Consider the following 25446-nt stretch of genomic DNA (forward strand, 5'->3'; position numbering starts at 1 on the left):
CACCCCCGCATTAAATAAAAGCTAATTACTTTAATAAGGGTTCCCTAAGTTGTGTTTTAGAGGACATATAAAAAGAAAAAAAAAGAAATGAAATCCGTCTCATTAACAAAAGTCATTCCCTTTATTGTTACAATTGTCAAATTTGTGTTAGAAGTGCGCTAATGTATCAGAAAATTTCATACCCGAATATAAATGAGCCACGTCACGACAAAACCAACATAATGGGTTTGCGACCAGCATGGATCCAGACCAGCCTGCGCATACGCGCAGTCTGATCAGGATCCATGCTGTTCGCTATTAGTTTCTCTACTTATAATAGAGTTGATAAGCAAACAGCATGGATCCTGATCAGACTGCGCGGATGCGCAGGCTTGTCTGGATCCATGCTGGTCGCAAACCCATTATGTTGGTTTTGTCATGACACGGCTCAAATTTAAGTGACAAACACAGCCGTTAACAATTCTGTCTTAACTTATTTTTTGTCTCTATATATAATATTCTTAAGTATTATTAGTCTAAAATAATTAATTGATTAACCAATGAAAATTGAAAAACATTGTCAAATGAAAAACTAAAAAAAAACATTAACCAATGAAAAATAGAAAAGTATTACACGATGCTTAATCTGGATAAAATTATCTGATGAAAAAAGGTATAAAACATATCCTGTATGTTACATAATTTTCTTATAGCATTAATTGCTGTAAGCTATAAAGTATAATAAAGAAATAACACCTAGACCAAAATATGGTTGATAAGTATCATCAAGATTTCAGAAACTAAAATAATCATTTAAATAAGTGTGTCTTTGATTTTCAATTACTTAAATAAACTTACTTAACCCATTACTTCATGAGCATTTTGTGAAAAATGGCTGTTTTCATTGAAAAGTCTCCCGTTACAAGTTCAAATTGCTATAATACTATAAAAACTGCTTCAACACTAATCAAACTTGGCACAAATGTTGACTGGACCATTGCACTTGCAACAACATGCTCAGGCTTAAATTTTCTGTTACCATGGCAACGAGGGGACATCTCAAAATTGCCAAAAATCACTATTTTGCGTTGATTTTTTCCATCAAAATTGATTTCAAAGTGCTGCACTTTCTCAATGGATTGAGATAGAGTCAAATGCTTTTCAGCGTTGGTTACACGTTACCTTATGATCAATCTGGGGTCATTTACAGACTCTCCCAAGTCCAAAATTTTTCTTGGCGATGAGGGGGACTCCGCCCCCCTTCAAACCCCCCAAACAGAAGGGGGCACATCCCCCTTCTGGCAACCCCCTGATGTATCTTTTGGTTGGGGGGCCGCGCCGAAAAAGAGGTCACTTTTTTTAACAACATTTCTCAAACAAAAACAAGTGTTTGGGGCCTAAATAAGGCATTTTTTCATCATTTGAGACAACAAAAAGGGGGGGGGGGGTGAAAAAGGCGTTAAAAGGCGTGTATATGAAGTAATGGGTTAAATATGCCTTAGTTATGGCTTTTCAAACATAAACAGTAAGCTTATTCATAATATGATATTATGATTTCAAAACATTACATTAAATCTGAAAATAAAGCATTTATTATAAAAACATTATGTAATAGATTACATACACACTCACATTCATACATCAAAATATTATTACTATTTACATTTCCTTTTTATCATTTTATAATTTTACCATTTTTAATTATTTCATTTTTGTAAAAAATGGGGTCAAATATGCCCTTGGTGGCATCTTCCAATAACAAGAGACTTTTTCAATTTTTTTTTTCATTTTTAAAACAAAGTCGATCCGGAGTGATATTGCATCCAGGAGAGGTGGTCCTAGAATATTGAAAATTCGTAACACAAGACTTCAAATGAATTTATATAAAACTACATTATCACGAGAACAGGTTTAAAATGATGCTAAGGTTACACAAGAAGAGTGCGTGAAATATGGGGTTGCAATATATTTTGCGTGTTTGATAACTTCCTTTTGGAATTTCTAATAATCAAGAGCTTTATTATTGAGATGCTTATGACGGGTGTTTAAAAGCGATTGTTTATTTCATTTTCCATTTTCGTGGAGCTCTGATTTTAACTTAAATTGTAAACAATGTTATTTGTGGGCATGCATAATGATAAAAAATTCTGAAACAACAATTGTTATTGGGCGTAACTGGTATATTTGGCGCATAATTTAATATGCAGCCTACAATGAAAATATACAACTGCGTTGTATCATATTTTATTTTCAACTGCGTCTTATCATTTCGAGCAAATAATTATTTTCTTGGAAAATAAACATGCTATAAATTAAATGTTAGTAAATGATGCAAAATTATATTTTAAAGTTTATACTTAACTCAGATACGAGTATATAATTGATTTGAAGAGGAAAACTGGATAAAGCACAAAAAATGAATTGCATAAAGTTAAAACACACAAAACACTTTATCTTAGAAAATAATGTGTTATAATATAAAGGGAATCCATTCATTAATAACAAAGTTATAGCCAGTTACACAGGGCTGGGAATCAGTACTGCGTCGTATACCACTATCTGTAAACAAATGAAGTTTTGATTTATACTTGGATAAAACAAAACTTACTACCAAAAAGATACATATTTAATAATTTAGATGAGACCTTGACCTTAAATTGACATTGACTGACAATGCCAAATTAATGAAATGCTCTTGTTTTATTTTGTAAACTTCATATCTACACAGAACATCTTTTAGGTCAGGGCCTTCATGTATACCAAACTCAAATTGACATTAACTCATTCATTACCTTGACCTAGAAGGTCAAATTATTTAATTTTTATAATTTTTATACTTGGACAAAATCAACCTTTTGGACAAGACCTTTTAAAAGGTTTAACTGAGCTTGACCTTCAGCTTTAAATGACCTTGACTTTCAATGTCAAAGTATTGAATTTTGGTTAAGTTGTCATAAATTTGTTATTTATGCACGGATTTAAATAATATGTGGAAAAACAACATAAGAAAACAACCAAACAGAACTTTGTCATTTATGTATGGAAAGGATTCATACTTGGACAAACCAACAAGTGTGACAAAATAGACAAAATTAAAAAATATGAAAAACTTATTTGTTTCTTTCATTTTCTTTTTAAAGGTTTGTTAAAACAGCTGTTTGGCTTGCTTTTAGAAAAAGTAAAAAATTAGAACGTTGCCCCCGCCCAACGTTGACTCTTGTTAGAAATTTTATTTACGTGGGTCAATACGTGACTTTCTACAAGAACCAATATAGAGACTATTTCATCAATCATTCAAGTTTTACAAGCTGCTATTATTAATAGCCACTTATTTTACAAATGACATTATACAGTCACTGACAGCAAATGGCAATTTCTGTAGCCAGTAAAGAACTTACATATGTGTATATACATCACTATCTATAAGAGACAATAAAAAGTATGATACTGCAGTTTTTACACGGGGCCATATGTGGCTGACCACGGGCGAATAGGCAGTCTATTACTTCCGAGATTTGAGATTTTTTTACACGGGGCCATACGTGGCTACCTGCAAGATAAATATATAGCCTATTACTAAAGTCGTTTCAGTTTTTACATGAGGCCATATGTGGCTGTCCACAGGCGAATAGGCAGTCCAGTACTGCCGAGATTTAAGTTTTTTACACGGGGCCATACGTGGCTACCTGCAAGATAAATATACAGCCTATTACTAAAGTCGTTTCAGTTTTTACACGGGGCCATATGTGGCTGTCCACAGGCGAATAGACAGTCCAGTACTACCGAGATTTAGGTTTTTTACACGGGGCCATACGTGGCTACCTGCAAGAGAAATATATAGCCTATTACTAAAGTCGTTTCAGTTTTTACACGGGGCCATATGTGGCTAACCACGGGCGAATAGGCAGTCTATTACTTCCGAGATTTGAGTTTTTTACACGGGGCCATACGTGGCTACCTGCAAGATAAATATATAGCCTATTACTAAAGTCGTTTCAGTTTTTACACGGGGCCATATGTGGCTGTCCACAGGCGAATAGACAGTCCAGTACTACCGAGATTTAGGTTTTTTACACGGGGCCATACGTGGCTACCTGCAAGATAAATATATAGCCTATTACTAAAGTCGTTTCAGTTTTTACACGGGGCCATATGTGGCTGTCCACAGGCGAATAGACAGTCCAGTACTACCGAGATTTAGGTTTTTTACACGGGGCCATACGTGGCTACCTGCAAGAGAAATATATAGCCTATTACTAAAGTCGTTTTAGTTTTTACACGGGGCCATATGTGGCTGTCCACGGGCGAATAGACAGGCAATTACTGCAGAGATTTAAGTTTTTCACACGGGGCCATCAGTGGCTACCTGCAAGAGAAATATATAGCCTATTACTAAAGTCGTTTCAGTTTTTACACGGGGCCATATGTGGCTGACCACGGGCGAATAGGCAGTCTATTACTTCCGAGATTTAAGTTTTTTACACGGGGCCATACGTGGCTACCTGCAAGATAAATATACAGCCTATTACTAAAGTCGATTTAGTTTTTACACGGGGTCATATGTGGCTGTCCACGGGCGAATAGACAGGCAATTACTGCAGAGATTTAAGTTTTTCACACGGGGCCATAAGTGGCTACCTGCAAGAGAAATATATAGCCTATTACTAAAGTCGTTTCAGTTTTTACACGGGGCCATATGTGGCTGTCCACGGGCGAATAGGCAGTCTATTACTTCCGAGATTTAAGTTTTTTACACGGGGCCATACGTGGCTACCTGCAAGAGAAATATATAGCCTATTACTAAAGTCGTTTCAGTTTTTACACGGGGCCATATGTGGCTGTCCACAGGCGAATAGACTGACCAGTACTGCCGAGATTTAAGTTTTTTTACACGGGGCCATACGTGGCTACCTGCAAGAGAAATATATAGCCTATTACAAAACTCGTTTCAGTTTTTACAAGGGGCCATATGTGGCTGTCCACAGGCGAATAGACAATCCAGTAATGCCGATATTTAAGTTTTTTACACGGGGCCATACGTGGCTACCTGCAAGAGAAATATATAGCCTATTACTAAAGTCGTTTCAGTTTTTACACGGGGCCATATGTGGCTGTCGACAAGCAAATAGACAGTTCAGTACTGCCGAGATTTAAGTTTTTTACACGGGGCCATACGTGGCTACCTGCAAGAGAAATATATAGCCTATTACTAAAGTCGTTTCAGTTTTTACACGGGGCCATATGTGGCTGTCCACAGGCGAATAGACAGTCCAGTACTGCCGAGATTTAAGTTTTTTACACGGGGCCATACGTGGCTACCTGCAAGAGAAATATATAGCCTATTACTAAAGTCGTTTCAGTTTTTACACGGGGCCATATGTGGCTGACCACGGGCGAATAGGCAGTCTATTACTTCCGAGATTTAAGTTTTTTACACGGGGCCATACGTGGCTACCTGCAAGAGAAATATATAGCCTATTACTAAAGTCGTTTCAGTTTTTACACGGGGCCATATGTGGCTAACCACGGGCGAATAGGCAGTCTATTACTTCCGAGATTTAAGTTTTTTACACGGGGCCATACGTGGCTACCTGCAAGATAAATATATAGCCTATTACTAAAGTCGTTTCAGTTTTTACACGGGGCCATATGTGGCTGTCCACAGGCGAATAGACAGTCCAGTACTACCGAGATTTAGGTTTTTTACACGGGGCCATACGTGGCTACCTGCAAGAGAAATATATAGCCTATTACTAAAGTCGTTTCAGTTTTTACACGGGGCCATATGTGGCTGTCCACAGGCGAATAGACAGTCCAGTACTACCGAGATTTAGGTTTTTTACACGGGGCCATACGTGGCTACCTGCAAGAGAAATATATAGCCTATTACTAAAGTCGTTTTAGTTTTTACACGGGGCCATATGTGGCTGTCCACGGGCGAATAGACAGGCAATTACTGCAGAGATTTAAGTTTTTCACACGGGGCCATAAGTGGCTACCTGCAAGATAAATATACAGCCTATTACTAAAGTCGTTTCAGTTTTTACACGGGGCCATATGTGGCTGTCCACAGGCGAATAGACAGTCCAGTACTACCGAGATTTAGGTTTTTTACACGGGGCCATACGTGGCTACCTGCAAGTGAAATATATAGCCTATTACTAAAGTCGTTTTAGTTTTTACACGGGGCCATATGTGGCTGTCCACGGGCGAATAGACAGTCCAGTACGGCTGACATTAAAGTGTCTTACACGGGGCCATGCGTGGCTAAGTAATAGAAACAATGCACAGTCCATTGCTGCGACCGTTTAGAATTGTCATGGGGCCATATAAGGCTATATAGGAGACGCAATACTTTTGCTAGTGGGTTAAATATCTGTCATTTTCCAAAGGGGTCACATGTACCCCTGCACGGGACAAATAAACAAGTTCGGCGTTTAACCATTATTGTATTTTCATGAGGTCATATGTGGATACCTGCAAGAGACAATATTCAGCCTATTACTGAAGTCATTTCAGTTTTTACACGGCGCTATACGTGGCTGTCCACAGGCGAATAGACAGACCAGTACTGCTGCCATTCACGTTTTTTACACGGGGCCATACGTGGTTTAGTACAAGAAATAATGCACAGTTCATTGCTGCAACCTTTTTATATTTTTTCACGGTACCAAAAAGCGGCTACGTAGTAATCTTCTGGTATTTTCAAAAGGGGGTGTGTACTCTTGCACGGGACAAATAAACGAGCTCGGCCTTTAACCAATAAAGTGTTTTCATGTGGTCATACGTGGCTGCCTGCAAGAGACAATATACAGCCTATATCTAAAGTCATTTCAGTTTTTACATAGGGCCATATTTGCCTGTCCACAAGCGAATAGGCAGTCTATTACTGCCGAGATTTAAGTTTTTTACACAGGGCCATACGTGGCTAAGTAATAGAAACAGTCACACAGTCCTTTGATGCAGCCGTTTAGAACTTTTCATGGGGCCATACGTGGCTACATAATAGCGAATTGACAGTCTATTACTGCCGACCTTTAAGTTTTTTCACGAGGCTACATAAGAAACGCTATACTCTTGCTAGGGGGGGGGGGGGTAAATATCTTTCATTTACCAAAGTGGTCATATTTACCCCTGTACAGGAGAAATAAACAAGTTCAGCGTTTAACCGTTGAAGTATTTTCACGAGGCCATGCGTGGCAACCTGCAAGAGAAATATATAGTCTATTACTACGGTTGTTTCAGTTTTAACACGGGGCCATATGTTGTTGTTCACAAGCAAATAGACAGTCTATAACTGCCAGCATTTAAGATTTTTTTACACGGGGCCATACGTGGCTAAGTAATAGAAACAAATGCAACCGTTTAGAATTTTTCATGGGGTCATACGTGGCTACATAGGAGACGTAATACTCTTGCTTAGCGGGTAAATATGTGGTATTTTTCCAAGAGAGCATATGTAATCCTGTGCGGGATATATAAACAAGCTCGGCCTTTAACCATCAATGTATTTTCATGAGGCCATTGTGTGTACGTGGCTACCTGCAAGAGACAATATATAGTCATCTCAGTTTTTACATGGAACCATAATATGATTCGTGGTTATTGTCAAGAGGCAATGTACAGCTCGTTTTGAAGCCATAAAAAATAAAAGTATATATTGATATGATAATATTAATTAATATAGTCCGAGACGTTAGCCAATTTTATTTTCATAGGGCTATAAGAAGCAATTATATACGAATTATCATAATAAGTCTGACTGGACAACCATTCGCTACGATCACCACTGTTCTTTATATGTAATGTTTTAAAGATTTTTTCCATTTGATAGAGTTCTACAATACTTTTTAAACGTACCGTAATAAGCTGTATGATAGGCGGACCGAGGAAGAAAATACACAGATTTAGTGTTCTAGTGCCCAGCGGTTGATTGCCCACAATCACTGTAGCGATTGATCGCCATAAGAGAGACCCGTCTACATGGCAGAGAAAAACATACAAAAATGGATGATATTTGGACACTTATTTTACTGTCTACGGCTATGCTGGTAGGCTGTTACTTAGCCGGAATAATACCGCTAGCCATAAACTTTTCAGAGGTCAGTACATTTTTTCATTGTCATTCCCGACTAAGTTAATTTGTTTTGTTGAAATAATCTGTAAAACTTGACACCTCACACTATCACAGTCACAACACTCTGTGACCCTTCAGAGCCGCAAGACGTCACAAACGTCTTCTTTTATTCCCTCATTATTTGCATCTAGTATGGATTGGTTGTATACTGTGCTGCTCCCATGACCTTGTTTAACACTTTTTTTTCCACATGCACACTTTTAACTGTTGATGAACTTCATATCAGTCATTTAAATTACTGCAAATATTTTAGTTGTTACATTTTTAAATTAACATGTCACAGGGTGAGAGAAATGTGCAGTCTGACTGGGACTCGAACCCGGGACCCTCAGAATACCGTTCCGTGAGCTATCCGCCATATCCGGCTGCTTACACATCATCTCCCCTAAATAGTGAACAGTTCTGAACCGTGACATACAGTTATAAGAATGAAAGTTCAGAGTAAAAAAAGGAGCAAAATGTTTAACAATTACAAATTTTACTCTTTTTTTATGCCCCCGGGCATATAGTAATTGAACCGTCCGTCTGCCCGTACGAGGTTAACCTAGAATGGCAAGTTGGATTATTCTTAAGTTCTACCTGTACCAATGGCTTCATAATTTACACACTTACTAATCGATACAAAGTATATGATCTGGGGAAGTTACATAACTATGGCTTCCATTTGCACCAAGTTATGGCCCTTTTCAGCAAATTAGAAAATGAATAATGGCTTAATAATTTTCACACTTACTTATCAATACAATGTACAGAATATTGCCAAGTTATATAAATGTGCCATCCATTTTCCCAGTAATTTCCCTTTTTATCACTTTGAAAATAGGGCCTTGTATGGTTAACCTATTCCGCCAAGTTCACCTAATTACTTAATTTATTTAATGATATCTTTCATATTTGGTAGGTGGATACCTTTAACGGTCCTCTAATTTTTTGTGGCGTTAGGCATCTCTAGGTCAAAGTCAAGGTCACTTGTGTAAAAAAATAAATCAAAACATTTCTGCTCGTACAGCCTTTATTTTTAAGTTAATGTCTTTCATGTTTATAATAGTCATACCAAGGGGGGGTCCTCTTCCTTTTCCTTTAGTAAGGAGTCATTTGGGTCAAGGTCACCAATGTCAAAATAGATTTTTTACACTTTTACAGGTGTATTAACCTTATTCTATCGACAGATGTCTTGTATATTTTGTAGAAACATAAAATTGAGGTATTCTCATTTGGATGGAGGTAGGGGTCAGTTGGGTCAAGGTCACCAGTGCTAAAAATAGATTTTTACACTTTTGCTCATACAGCCTTTATTTATTGACAGATTTGTATTATAACTGGTCGGAAGATAACTTACATGGTATTCTTCCTTTGGATGGAGTTAGGGTCAGTTGGGTCAAGGTCAACAGTGCTAAAAATAGATTTTTACACTTTTGCCCATACAGCCTTTATATATTGACAGATTTATTTCATATTTGGTAGGAAAATAAGTTGCATGATATTTTTCCTTTGGATGGAGTTAGGGGTCAGTTGGGTCAAGGTCACCAGTGCTAAAAATAGATTTTTTACACTTTTGCCCATACAGCCTTTATTTTAAATATTGTTACTGACAAGAATCTGAGCCGGGGGGCATTTGTGTTTAACAAACGCTTTCTTGTTTTTTTGGGGTTTTTTGGCATTTCTATGCACCAGTTGGCTTTTCTATGCACTGGGTGTATGTAGTCAAAATACATTGATATGCCAAAGCTGGATTCTGATATGTTTTTGTTCTGGATCAGAATCTTGCTTTTTCATAGAAGGGAGATATTGCAGATCATTGCCCATACACAAAATAGCACAATATCTCATGGTTTAGTACAATTAGTTGGACTATGGGTGCATGAAGTCCAACTAATTAGACTTGTCAAAGAGACATCGAGATAATTTTGGACGGGCAATGTCTTTTTCCAAATGCCATACGGATAGCCTCAACAGTGGATATAGGCTAGATGTACGTGACTCACATACAGCTAGAACTTTTGGCAATCAATTCAAAATGTATCCAAAATCTAGCTTAAAAGACTTTTGGCATAGGGTGTTAAAGCATAACTTGCTAACAATGCCTAAATACAGTGATTGTAGGGCTGCTCTGGTCATTTACTCATAAGCCAAACTGAAGTTGAGCATGCAAGTGTTTTCTGTATGTGGTGAGTGGTTTGATAGCTAAATTAAATTAAAAAGTAATAGACTGCAGAGGTATTTTCAATTTCAACTTAATTATGAATTGTCAGGGTTTTACTGGATGCAAAACAGAAATGAATTTAATTGACTTTTGAACATATATCAAACCTTTGTGCCAAGAATATATTTGTGACTATTGTTGTCACTATTGTTATTATATTAAAACATTCAAAAGTATACATTTGTTGTGTTAAAATGTGTATGAAATGCATAATTTTAACTCTTAAAAACTATCAATATACATGTAAAAATATGTAAACAGCATTGTACATATTTCCTACAGTTTGCTTGATTTAAATTCAATTATAAATCCTGAACATATTCCAAGTCATACTGGTCGGGGACCATCAACCGGACACTTTTAAAACATTTATCAATACAGATTTCATAATTTCAAACGTAGAGACCTGAAAATTTGACACAGTACAGCTAGGTACTTCTCCTAACTAACAAACTAGTTTGTTTATTTCTGATTATATTGATACTTGTATCTGAGGCCTGTCGTCAAGGGTGTCAAAATTACCTAAATTGTCCACACTACAGTACCATGTGTCCGGACGGATATGTACATGAAGTGATTTAATTCAAATAAAAGCTTGGGTGTTTTAATTTTTTATTTTTAACTTTATATACAATATATCAGCAGCAAATGCTGATGTTTTGGATATTCTATTGTTTATTCTGCAAATGATTACAAGTGGTGTATGATGTCAGGTATTGCACTCTTGATGCCCCAATTTTCAGCGTCAACTTTCTTGAAAGAGACAATAAAATATTACGGTTTACAGAAGTTGAAATTAATTCTATTAATCATAGAAGAAATATTCATGTTGATAATAAAGTTTTTGATAGATGAAAAACCACTGAACAAAGAAAAAAATCTAAATTAAGCATTTTCGGGGCTGTCCGGGTTTGATGGTTGTCCGGTTTTGGTGGTCTCCAACCAGTATAGATTATAGAGATGCCAAAATCAGAACATGCATACTTCAGTATGCACGAAAAACTTTATGGTCATAGCCATTCGGGCTTTGTTTTTGGTCTGTTTGTTTGCCTGCCTGTCTGTCTGTTTGTCACAAAACTTTCATCTTGACCATAAAATTTAAGTCTTCAAACTACACAGGTGCATGCACCTTCATGAGCAGAGCACCTTCTCTGTACTTACCAGAATGAGACCCACTTACAGGATAAGGGTCAAAGGTCAAGGTCACCACCGAGACTATGTATTCATTTGAATACATGTATATTGCTTGTTCTAGTTTTACTAAAAAAATGACGGAATGACGAAATGCAAGTGACAAACTCAAGCACCATGTAAATTTATTGAAATCTTTTGCATTAGAAATTACTGTTTTTTTGGGGTTTTTTCAGGACAAACTAAAGCTTGTCACAGTTCTAGGAGCAGGTCTTCTTGTTGGAACAGCTCTGGCAGTGATCATCCCCGAGGGAATCCATGCTATGTCAATAGCAACTGAACGTATGTAATGGTGTTTTTGTTACTTTTAGCTGGTCTTTTTTTTTTGGAAGAAAAAGTTGGGCTATTGTGATCTCTGCAGTGTCTTTGTTGTTGTGTTGCAAAAACATTAATGAAGCCCATTATTCAAACATTTTCAATAGGATCAACATGACACTTTGAATACTTGTTTATCATGACAAGGTGCAGATCTAAGACAAAGGGCATCATTTTGAAAGCTGTATTTTAGGTTATGCCCCGTTTTAACTTAGAAATTTTGTCTAAATGGCCAAAAAATAAATAAATTTTAAGTTTAAAATCCAGTATGAAATTTGCCGAGTGCATCTGCTGCCATACTCTTTTTTTGTTTTATTTCTAATACAGCAATGGAAAAATTGTTATCAAGAATTCCAGGCAAAACCCTCTGTTATTAATGAGCAAAATGAGAACCAAAAAATTTCTAAATCAAACGAACAAACATCATAACTATACAATTTAAAACCAATAAAATCATAATATATCTTTCTATTTAACTCAATGGACAAAAAAATACATGTAAAATTCTTTACAAAAAAATGAAACTATAGTGTAGTTATAGATTTTAAGTGCATTTCTTTCTGAAATATATAAAACTATTAAACCATGAAATATAAACTTTTTTTATTAAAATAGAAAGTTAACACAACATTTTATACCTACATAACATGTATGTAAGGTTTATTATGTAGTTTTTGTAGAATCAGGAAGATTGAACCCATTTTAAAAATGTAGACCACCTTTTAAACTTAAAAAAATTATTTTGACTCAGTGACTGTCATTTTGTATTTATATTTGACATTTTCTAAGGTTTATTTATTCATGAATTTACTCGACAGAAATTTATATAAATCAATTCAATTTCATGCCAGTATGATTGAGCAAAAAGCGGAAAAGAATCTTTTACGCTGGCTCAATGTCCCGTGAATGGTTCTCTGTATATGTTGATACTTATATTCATTGCGTAAAATAAGGCTAATAAGACCATTAAAAATTGTAACAGCGTGTAACCGTGTCACAGTTTTTCCGCCCTTTAAGTAGAAACCCTTTAAAGCTTGTAATTAATTATTGCTCGCACGTCTTAAAGATCATACGATGTCCCGAATATGCTGTTTCCTTTTAACTAAACAGGCAGCCTTACAATGTATTTAATAAAAAAACGGAGGAAAAGTGAATATTTTCTTTAATGATATAATTATATTATGCAACCTTTGAAGAAACTTATAAATTATAGACTTTTATGCTGAACTGTATGTTTGAAATAATTTCACTAGGTTCAACGACATATTAAAATCTAGAAATTTGGGTGTTTTTAGTTTTGATGCATCGCTGAACAACTTCAAAACTAATGCAATTTGAATTCATTTTAATTTTTTTTTTTGAATAAGATATGTATCGCAAGCATGCATTCATGCTCAATTAAGGTAAATTGACAATATATTAAGTTGTTTACCAGTTGGTTACATGTATTTGTACATTTAATTTAAATTAATTGATTTAGATCTTGCATGATTGTAATTGTTTTTGCTCCTTTTTATTAGGCTTAAAGTCATGATCTTATTTAATCACTCATGAGTAACCAGTTTCTTTAGTCAGTTTTTTTTGACTAACCAGTACTGGTGTAACTTACATGGTATTGAGTCCTATGACCCAAGTAGAGCTCACACCTATGGTCCCTTGTTTTAGAGGCAAAGTTATATTTCAAATAAATCGTAAGTTAATAAAACAACAACTAAATTTATGCCATATATTAATTATTTAATTGAAAGTAGTTTTAATATTATGAATATCTAGATTACTATCATTTTGCTGTGAAAGGACAAATATTTTTGAAATTTAGTACATGTAAACTATGTTAAAAATAAGGCTTAAGTATTTAAAAGTTTAAAATATTACAGGTTGCATGTCTATTAAGTTAACAAATTATATTTTTAGTTCACTGGTTTTGTAATGAAAGTTTTCCTGTGATGTTATCTCATAAAAACACCACTGTTATTAAATGAAATGCAATTTGATTTTTAAGCATGAAAAAGTTTTAAAATCTTCATGCATGTCTCAAAAAAAGCTAAAATGTTGCAAGAAGATCAACCTTCAAAAGGTCCAGGGTTAAAACCTCAGTCATTGCCTGAGGATTTTTCAGGTTTACAATACTTACATAGTCTGACTAAAGTCTTAATTGCCTCAGCTTATCTATGGAAGAATTTCATATGTAACAATACCAAGTTCTAAAAAAATAATTAAACCAGGACTTGTAAGCTAGTCATCATTCATGTTTCAGGTAGTAAATAAGGTTATTTCATTGTGAGACAACTTCTTTGTAAGGTGTGTGGATACAATCTAGATGTTAATTGTTAATATTTCACACTTCGGTTACGGTGTTAGTACTGAGTTATATACGTTTGACATATTGATGTGTTTTTGATGTAACTGATAAACTTTAATGCTCAGATATTGTAAAATAGTACATGTATTTAAACATGTACTCCTATTTATACATGTACTTGTATATACAAAAACACCTGTGTGAAATTAGCATTATTTTGACACATTATTACGCTGTGTTAATTGTTTCATTAAACTTTTTGAATGGTAGTGGTGATAATGTGTTTGCCGGTGCCCCGAGAATACAATATGAGCTCAGCTAACCTGCATGTTCGTGCAGCGTGACAAAACTATATTGATGGCGGTGGAATAGCTAAAAACTCTCATTAATTTCTCTTCATGGACTGTTTTCTCTAGCAAATTATTCATATTTCATCCTGTAAAGAAAAAAGTTTATTTGTTTTAATGACTTCTTGTTGTCTATGATTTGCTGTTTTCAACCTGACCTGTTAAATGCACATGTGAATATACATCATCATTGAAAACTATATGTTTTATTCAATTTTTCAATTAAATGTATGAATATAATATATTTTGTAATTCTAAGTAAGAATTTTAATGGTTTCACAGATTATAATAAAAAAATTTGTATTTAAACTCTGTTGTCCATGACTTATTGGGACAGCCCTTGTAAATAATAGTGCATCTGGTAATTAGTACATGTACATAATGTCACATCTGGTAAATAGTACGTAAAATGTACATAATAGTGCATGTGGTAATAAGTACATGTACATAATGCTGCATCTGGTAATTAGTAGATGTACATAGTTTGCAAATCGAAACAGGATCTGAGTGATTGAGTGAGTGAGTGAGTGAGTTAGTGAGTGAGTGTTTGGGTAAAGTGCAGTGGAAAGGACCATCCCACAAATTCTCAAGTTTAAAGAGTTTAAAAACACATATTTTTATACATGTATATTACAGAAGAACACCACGAACATGAGAAACAGGAGACAAAAGATAAAGAGCACGCTCACGAAGGAACGGAAGCCAGCCATCACCACGAGCACAGTATGATAGATGATCATTCTCTTATAGGGATAACACTGGTGTCCGGCTTTATATTTATGTTGTTGATTGATCAGATTGGAGGCGGGGGACATATTCATGCACCAGCAGGTACTTGTTGTATTATATCAAGTTTTTGAGTGCTAGTGAACATAATGTTACCAGTATATATTGGCATGCTGAAATGTTCATTAGAACATGTTATAAAAAAAATTCTGTTGGCTCCGCATTTAGAGTATTTCATTTCAACAAATTTCTGAAATCATTTGTTGTAAAAATTTTACAACAAATGACACAGATGTTTTCCTATTTTTAGGTTAAAAAGAAGTCATTGCTTTTGATTATTTTGAAGCAAGATTTCATTTGACCTAAATTTATTTGATAAGCTGTATAGGAACAAATGAATTAAAGTTTCAAACCATGTTGTTTTTCTTTTCATGTAAAGTCAAACATATAAACGCAGATTTTTATTTACGGTTTAGGGAGATCAAGGATTCTTCCTGGTTGCCAAATTGAACTTTAAAAATAATATCAAAGGAATGTCACAGCAAAATATAATACTATATATATAATATATATATGAATTATTATTATCATTTATACAAGATTAATTTTTACAGCACAATGTTATTGATTTGGTTGGGTTTTTAAGTCACACTGACACAGTAAAAGTCAAGTGTATACACTTTCCAACTTTACTAGCCATACCACTCATGCATTATTTTAGGAACCAGCTAGCCAGGTAGTTCCTCACATGTCTTGAAAGATTTGTAATATAGAAGGGCTCTGTTATTTAACACACATGAATATTGTACGCAATAGGATTAAGCAATGATTTAGTGCATGCGCCATTAAAAATTTTGCCTTTAAGGAAAATTACAAACATATTTCCATCATACAGGCATTTAGAATGATTCTTTTTCAAATTCAAGCAAAAAATTTTGTTAACTTTTAACTACAGGCAGCAGATATATGTATATAGTGTTATACATTTTAATCCGGAGAAAAATACTTCTGTGTACAGGAAGTTGAATAAACAATAAGATGATGAAAATAACTCAATTAGAGCAATGATAAGCAGCTGTTACTTAGAGAAAACTGTGTCACAGGCCTACTGGAAAATAAATCTTATTTTTTGATCCTAAACCTCCTGAATATATGTAATGAATTTGCCCTGCTTTGAATATGAAACAGACCATTCAAAGTTTATGGGATTTTTCAAATGTTAAAACATTTTCTTTCCTATAAAAAAAGGAACAAAGCGAAAAAAAATGAGCACAGAATAATGTTGTGTGCTGCTGACATTTCATGAATGTTACTAAAGAAAAATTCACCAATTGCTAAGTTACTATGAACTTAAGTTTGTACGTAAAAAGTAACAGAAACAGATACATTAAGAAAACATGAAATGCATTTTTATTTTGTGGTGACTTTTGGCCTAGAAGTGTTGTCAAAGATCTATATATATATATGTGTGTGTAAAAGCTGTAATCTGTCATTATACAAGCTAGTATAGTACAGACAGGTTTTGACATTTTGATGAAGTACTACATGCTAAATAATAACCAGTAATTAATTGACCTAATGTTGTCTCTATACAAATTAATATATGTAATTTTATGAAACAATGAATTGTAAGAAATACTAGTAATAGAAATTATAAATTCTAGCCCTGGACATTCTAAATTCAAAAAGTAAAATCATAGCACAAACATTAACAACAACAACAATAATACCAGTACTGGTAATTATAAGTTGAGGTTAAAATTAGCATAGATTTAGTTTAGGTTTAGAACTTTAGATACATGACAGGTTCAAATATAGCATAGGCTAGAACAGGATTAGAAAAAAAGCACAGACTACATGTTATACATCTTTTCATTTTATTTCCAGACACAGATTTGCCGACAACAAATTCATCACAAAACAGACATAAAATTACAGCCACTTTAGGTTTAGTTGTGCACGCAGCAGGTATTATATTTGTTTTATAAGATGTAATCAATAAATAAGAAAATCTGCTCATAATTTGCTACAAAAAATGATGAAATAAAGTTATTATTGTGCAAGATAATGCACCAGATTGCATTATGCATATAAAACTCAAATAATTCAGATTTAATGGTATATGATGAATTGTTTTTTCTATGACGAATTTCACTAATGTCTTCTGTTTAGTATTATATGCAAGTTATTGTTCAAGGTTTTGTTGTCCGTCTGCTCACATAATCACATTAATTAAGATTATTTGGTATTTAAAGCTAGCCCAGTTTACACAGTACGGGGAGTGATATGTCTATGGGAGATGCTTTGTTTCTGTATGAAATATTCTTTAGTTATTTAAATGGTTTTTTTGTGGAGATGTTGGGTATTCCTTCAGGATAAAAAAAATATGACTCGTTCAGAATCCAGTATGTTACCAGAATACTGATACAAACTGACACAAAAGCAAATAAGCCATACATGTCAGTAGCATTATTCCTATTTATTATATTATTACAAATTGAATCATCATGTTACACCTACACTTTTAGTTGCCAGCTATTTTCCATATTGTATCAATACTTTCAGCATCTTAGCTGGTTGTCATGTTACATTTGTACTTTCAGCTGATGCCAGTTTATCATATAATTCTATACTTTCAGCCAATTGTCGGCTGTCTTTACTTAGAATATACCTAGTCATAATGTTACATCTATACTTTCAGCTTATGCCAGGTTATCATTTTATTTCTATACTTTGAGCCAATTGTTTTAAGTTTACCTAACTATCATGTTACATCTATACTTTCAGCTGATGGTATTGCTATGGGGGCTGCTGTCTCAATGTCCACAGCTCATCTAACACTTATAGTGTTTGTAGCTATAATGTTACATAAGGTTAGAATAGCCTTTATAATTTTACACCTTTTATCAAACTTTAATGGAGAAATTGAAAAATAATATTAGTGTTGTTTACTTATTTGTGTATCTGAAATCCAATGGCATTTAAAGAACAATTACTAACAAAGCTCATTGCTCTTAAGACTAAGGATTTAAGACATGTCGTTATGCATGCTTTTTACTTTTCTCCTCCTGCCACCAACAGTTATAACCCTTTTTTCATCAGTTTAGACAAGATTGAAAGCTGTCCAGTTATCTCAATAGGTAGAGTGTTGGACTGTGAATCAGGGGACTCGGGTTTGATTCCCGGGGGGTGCAGGTCACTTTTGTTGTGATTTATCATGAAACCTTTTCTATGGTTATTAGCACTGTACCTCTGCTCCAGCATGTACAGAAGTTATCAGTTCCTTGCGAAAGTGAAGGCAACTAGTACTGGTAAACTACTTGACAGCCTGCCAAGGAACGATGCGGTGGTTGAACTGTGCTTTGGTAAATTCAATTTGGCTTCCTGTCGTGATCCAGAGTGTAAACACCACCACCATAAACAAGAGTCAGGCCAGTGTGCACACACATCCTTATCAAAAATAAAACATTATTTGTTTCCTCTCTCACAACCTATCCGTTAAATTTACTGCTACCCAAAATATTTCATTGCCTTACAAAAAATTAAAACATGAAGGAAGAATCAATGAGAATCACAGCGCTTTAACATGTTTTTTTTTTGCATGGTAAAATTGCCAGCTGTGATATTGAATAAATCTTTGAAGCTTTTGTTAGAAACTTTTAATAGATGCTATTAATCACTCTTCACAATTTCTTTTGAAATCCATATATTTCAGATATAAATAGACAAGTCCAACATAAAAATATTTTAGTGACATACCTGTTCTACATAAACTGGCTTTAGTTGCAGGAGGGGAAACAAAGCTATTTTAAAGGCAGGCCTAATCATGAACATTCAAACCAGAAATATCTGTACATGTATTTTGAAAGCAGTGAATTTGACATCAATGTTCATTGAAGGAAATATTTTCTAAATAGTTTTCATGATATTGATTTACTAATTTCTGTGCAAAGATTTTTCCAATTTGTCCGTTACCCACAATATATTTTCTGTACATACTATAGATAATGTATTGGTTCTACTCGGGTACCCATTCTTCCTGAAATAATGCACGGAAGGGCATCTGAGGTCTTCCTCCACCAGTAAAGCTGGAACATCGCCATATGACCTATACTGTGTCCGTGTGACGTAAAATGCAATCAAACAAACAATGTAGTATGTGTGGAATATATACTTTGGGTACAGGTTACTAACCGACAATGAGCTTAAGCCTGAACCTTTGCCCAGCCGTTCTGCACATCTGTCCAGGCTCTATATTATTTTAAATTTTCATCCTGTTATACCCCATATTGATAATGAACAGTTCCAAAACTGTCACCTGGACAGGTTCATTTAAGAAATGAAGTAGGTTAAGTGTTAAATGTATGATGTTTCTATTTCAGGCTCCGGCAGCATTTGGTTTGGTCTCATTTTTACTTCATGAAGGTTTTGATAGAACAAGAATACGAAAACATTTATTTATTTTTGCTGCAGCAGCACCCATAGGGGCTATATTAACCTATATGTGCTTAAATCAGGTATGTTTTCTTTCTTTACCTTTTACTTTAGAGAGAAAAACAATTTCATATGAAAGGGGGACAACTATATGTGTGTCTTAAAGTGAATTAACATTAGTTTGAAAAAAAATTACCTCCCTTTACTTATTAAATATTCACATATTGTATCATAATAATGTGCATAAATTAAACTTTTTGTTCATTCTAGATGTATATAAATATGAAATTTATATCAATGAACCATGCAAAATTTTCATGAAACTTGATTTAAAATGTATGCTGAGATAATTTGGTTTTCTTTTCTATGCATGATTTTCTTCTGACTTAGACTGACTTTCTTCGAGGCATTAGTACAATAACTGTTTGTTTTTTAGCTCACCTGTTACAAAGTGATATGGTGAGCTTTTGTGATCCCTTTTCCGTCCGGCGTCCGTCTGTCATCCTTCTGTCCGTAAACTTTTACTCTCATAAACCACTTAGCCAATTTCATCCAAACTTCACAGGAATGTTCCTTTGGTAGTCAACTTTAAAAATTGTTCAAAGAATTTAATTCCAAGCAGAACTCTGGTTGCCATGGCAACCGAAAGAAAAAACTTAAAATATCTTCTTTTAGAAAACCGCAAGAGCTAGAGCTAAAATATTTGGCATGAAACATCACCTAGTCAGTGTCTACCAAGTTTGTTCAAATAAATGCCCTGGGGTCAAAATTGGCCCCGCCCCGGGGGTCATTGATTTTCCTTATTTGTATATAGTAAAAACTTAAAAAATCTTCTTTTAAAAACCCCAAATAGCTAGAGCTTAAATATTAAGCATGAAACATCTTCTAGTGGGTGTCTACCAAGTTTGTTCAAATAAATGCCCTGGGGTCAAAATTGGCCCCGCCCCGGGGGGTCATTGATTTTCCTTATTTGTATATAGTAAAAACTTAAAATATTTTCTTTTAGAAAACCGCAAGAGCTAGAGCTTAAATATTTGGCATAAAACATCAACGAGTCAGTGTCTACCAAGTTAATCAAATAAATGCCCTGGGGTCAAAATTGGCCCAGCCCCGAGGGGTCATTGATTTTCCTTATTTGTATATAGTAAAAACTTAAAAAATCTTGTTTTAAAAACCCCAAATAGCTAGAGCTTAAATATTAAGCATGAAACATCTTTCAGTGGGTGTCTACCAAGTTTGTTCAAATAAATGCCCTGGGGTTAAAATTGGCCCGGCCCTGGGGGGTCATTGATTTTCCTTATTTGTATATAGTAAAAACTTAAAATATTTTCTTTTAGAAAACCGCAAGAGCTAGAGCTTAAATATTTGGCATGAAACATCACCTAGTCAGTGTCTACCAAGTTTGTTCAAATAAATGCCCTGGGGTCAAAATTGGCCCCGTCCCGAGGGGTCATTGATTTTCCTTATTTGTATATAGTAAAAACTTAAAATATTTTCTTTTAGAAAACCGCAAGAGCTAGAGCTTAAATATTTGGCATGAAACATCACCTAGTCAGTGTCTACCAAGTTTGTTCAAATAAATGCCCTGGGGTCAAAATTGGCCCCGCCCCGAGGGGTCATTGATTTTCCTTATTTGTATATAGTAAAAACTTAAAAAATCTTCTTTTAAAAACCCCAAATAGCTAGAGCTTAGATATTAAGCATGAAACATCTTCTAGTGAATGTCTACCAAGTTTGTTCAAATAAAAGCCCTGGGGTCAAAATTGGCCCCGCCCCAGGGGGTCATTGATTTTCATTATTTTGTATAGAGTAAAAACTTAAAAAATCTTCTTTTAAAAAACCAAAAGAGCTAGAGTTTAGATACTTAGCATGAAATATTTACTAGTTAGTGTCTACCAAGTTTGTTTAAGTAAAAGCCCTGGTGTCAAAATTGCCCCCTCGGGGGTGGGGGGGGGCATTGTTTTTTCCTATATGTATATAGTAAAAACTTTAAAAAATCTTTTAAAAACCCCAAAGAGTTAGAGCTTAGATATTAATCATGAAACATCTTCTAATGGCTGTCTACCAAGTTTGTTCAAATAAAAGTCCCTGGTTTAAAATTGGCATTAACCCAGGGGCCTATATACAGGTGAGCGATTCCAGGGCCATCATGGCCCTCTTGTCTTCTGTGTGTTTTTTCATATCTCTATAGAGCCCTATGACATAGTTTTTTTTCTTCTGTGTTCTTTTTCATCTCTATAAAGTCCTAAAGACATAGTTTAACCCTTTAGGCTTTTCTTACATGCTCTATACTTTTTTTAGAAGGTTTCTACATTGCTGGTTGGTTTTGGTCACTGACTTTTATTCACCTGTCCTAGTGACTGCTGTGGGTTTGAATCCCAGAAGGGACTTTTAGATTCTTTTATGTAAGGGAGCTATCTAGCTTGCTCATTAAAGGTCAGAGGTCAGTGGTTTTACTTTGGAGCCTGCGTATGCCTGAAATGATAGGAACGTCACCTGTGTTTTTATCCAATAGAAATTTTGGAAACTTGTCATATGACATTATCAAGCCACCATCCCGACCCTTCTTCCAAAAAAAAGAATATATAAAGAGATTTTAGTAAATGAGGTTAAATAATATGTTGTTGCATGTATATTTTTTTTCTTAATATCTTTGAGATTGCTTAAACGATAATGTTGTTTTAGATTTCACTTATTCTGTACTTTTTTGGTCAAACGGTAAGAAGAAAAGAGGGGCATTGTAGTTTAGAATTTTCATGAATTCTGGGAAATTCCTGTAGATACAATTCAGCATTGTTAGAAAAATTGGTATATTACAAATTTTTTTTTTGTAGAAAACTTTTATCTGTTGTTTATGTTTTTGTGTTGTAGCCATTTTTAGATGATAAAAAAAGACTTTAGTTCCTTAAGTAAACATTTTGTTTATTATTAGCTATAATTTTTAATAAGACTGTTGTAGTACTGATTTCTTAATCTCATTAATTTTAGATTGTTAGATTGTGGTTTGGGGTTCTTTGATATCAATTCAATATTGTTAGATTTTCATTTCTTTTTTTAGCAAATATTGGATTTGAGTGACTATGTAAGAAGCTTCAATCACAAATATATATCCTATTATTTTCATATTGTTGTTCTGAAATAAGAGATAAAATGAAGATGGGTTAAATGCTATGTAGATTAGATTTTTGTATAAGGGTCTTTTTATGGATATTTTATATGATTGATATTTTATATGTCACAGTCTTCATTATATCATTATTATAAATACTACATTGTTGTTACCTAGTTAGTTTCTATATATTGCAGCAGTCTAAGCTGGCAGAAATAAGTGAATGGTTTATTGTTTAATTGTTTGCCATCCTGACTGCTATGGATGAATAGTTAGTTTATTGTTTCACTTAGTGCTATCCTCAAAGAATTAAGTGAATAGTTCATCTTTAAACTCATCTTCAAACTCAAAAATAGTTCATCCTAGCTGGTTTTTTGATAAGTTTAATGTCATTGTCTCAGAATTTGATCTAAAGTTTTCTTTGAGAAAACTGTCCAGTGTCCATGACACATAAGGAAGGTCAATACTTTTACAAACCTGACAGCTTGTAGTCAATTACTTCCCTCGTCAGTCAAGTTATATGATCATTAAAATCACTGTAAAACTTTTATATCATGCAAAACATAAATCATGAGAAATATTAATATTTAATATTAATATTTAATATTAATATTTGATATTAATATTAATATTTAATATTTAATATTAATATTTAATATTAATATTTAAAATTAATATTTTCAAAGGCAAAATACTGCAAAATCTTAATTATCCATGGGGAATTTATTTTCGTGGTTTTCGTGAACAGGTCAATCCACAAATTTAAGATCCAACAAAATTTCATTTGATCTGCTGTAAGATTATTTTGCATCACATTTTTGTAAAAATACATATTCCACAATGGATTAAAAATCCATGTTAATGTTCTTTGTGACAAAACCACGAAATTTCATTTTCACAAAATTAATTGAATCCACAGTATATGTTAAGCAAGGCTAGAAATGGGTTGAGTAATTGCTTATTTGTTTATTATACATGTATTGCAGTGGGGAGAAATTTTGGATTATGATTATGGGATGTTGTTGCTTAAATAATAATATTGGCTGTAAGTGGGTGATAGATGGCACGTCATATATCAAATTTATATCAAATTGGGTTTTCATGCACAAATAAACATTGATTTGACCATGCTAATATTATGTTAATTGATATAATAGGGAAAAAAAATGTAAAAGTAAATGTGTATTATAGAAATCTGTCTTTTTAAAAATTGAACATGACCAATACATTCCGGACAGTATGTATATAAATTTCCATGCATCATGTATATTATTGATTAGTTTTGCATCTATGCTGGTCGCAAACCCACTATGTTGGTTTTGTCTTGACGCGGCTCATTTTAATATTTTGATGAGATGTGATCATAACATTATGATTAATTTTTGACATGGCCAGGTATATTGAGGCAAATTGATTATTTCTTATATATAACATTTTCAAAAATTGTTTTATATTATTTTCAGAAAAGTATGGAGACTTTAAACGATACTCATACAACTGGCATAGCAATGTTGTTTAGTGCGGGGACATTTTTATACGTGGCCACGGTGCACGTGCTACCGGAGATTGCGAGCCGGCAAACACGACAGACTTTACAAGACGGGACCGTGGTTATACACGAACATAAAGGATTTGCTAAGCTGGACTTAGTGGCGCTGGTTATCGGCGCAGTGGTTCCAGTTATATTAAGCATAGGGCATAAACATTAGTCTAGTTCTATTTTTAGATTGAGATTTATAGAATTGAAAATCTTGCGTAACAATATTTTGGCTTGTTTGATTTGTATATTTTTTTAATGAGAATAAAAAATCATGTACAATGTTGAGGGACATTTTCATTTTTGATGAATTTTTTTTTTATTTATTTATTTTCCAGATTTTAGAAAATCTATGGAAAAAATTCCAAGATTTTAGAAAAATTCATTACTTTTTGTGACTTCAGAGTTTATTTAAAGAAAAAACTTGAAAGTTTGTAAAAGAAATTTGCATTGTCTATATATATATATACATGTATATATGTATATTTTGGACTGGAAATTATGTTAGTTGTCAAAAGTCCAAGCTTTTTTATCAAACCAAATATAAATCAACTTCTAGATTCGCTGTTGAACAGCCTTTTAAGTGTTTACAGTAGATAACAAACAGGAATTGGTTTATTTTAATCTAGGCAAGCTTACTTTAGAAGAACAGTTAATTTGGTGTCATGGCTTAAAATCAGTTTTTGTTAAAAGTTCAAACAGACATTGTTAATAAAGTGGTTTTTCTATCATTCAAATCAATGATTGTTTAAAAAAACAGACAAAAAAGTAAATTTTCTGTCATGGCTAAAATAGTGTTTTTGGCAGATGAAAAAGAAAATTTTCTGCCATGGCTAAATTAGCATTTTTGGCAGATGTTAAAAATAAAGATACCAAAAATAAAAGTAATTTTTAACCAGGTTTTCAACGAAAACCGGGTTATTGTAATGCCGAAGTCGGCGGCGGGCGGGCGTCAACTTTTGGTTTCCCCTCAATAACTTTAGTTTGCTTTGGCCTATTGACACCAAATTGGTGTATGGATAGCTTATATCAAGAGGCAGCTTGGGATTGCTACCCAGGTGTCTGTGATCAAGGTCAAGGTCACTGTTACTAAAAATAGAAATTCAGTTTCCGCTCAATAACTTGAGTTTGCTTTGACCTATTGACACCAAACTTGGTGTATGGAT

At 34.0% G+C, this 25446-nt stretch overlaps 1 protein-coding gene across 3 annotated transcripts; it reads left to right on the forward strand.

Annotated features, from left to right (window-relative positions):
- Positions 1–7956: 7956 nt before the first annotated feature.
- Positions 7957–25135, forward strand: LOC132723915 (zinc transporter ZIP9-B-like; the record flags this gene model as incomplete). 3 transcript variants are annotated; one of them, XM_060708723.1, is given in 8 exon segments in its annotated part: positions 7957–8081; positions 11687–11792; positions 15111–15305; positions 17088–17168; positions 17988–18073; positions 19583–19717; positions 22320–22352; positions 24207–25135. In XM_060708723.1, coding segments are annotated over 8 exon segments (978 nt in total). In that variant the 3' UTR covers positions 24453–25135.
- Between the last annotated feature and the right edge of the window lie 311 nt (positions 25136–25446).

Source organism: Ruditapes philippinarum, unplaced genomic scaffold, assembly GCF_026571515.1.
Source record: "Ruditapes philippinarum isolate M1 unplaced genomic scaffold, ASM2657151v2 ctg874_1_1_1_1, whole genome shotgun sequence".
Lineage (NCBI taxonomy): Eukaryota > Metazoa > Mollusca > Bivalvia > Venerida > Veneridae > Ruditapes > Ruditapes philippinarum.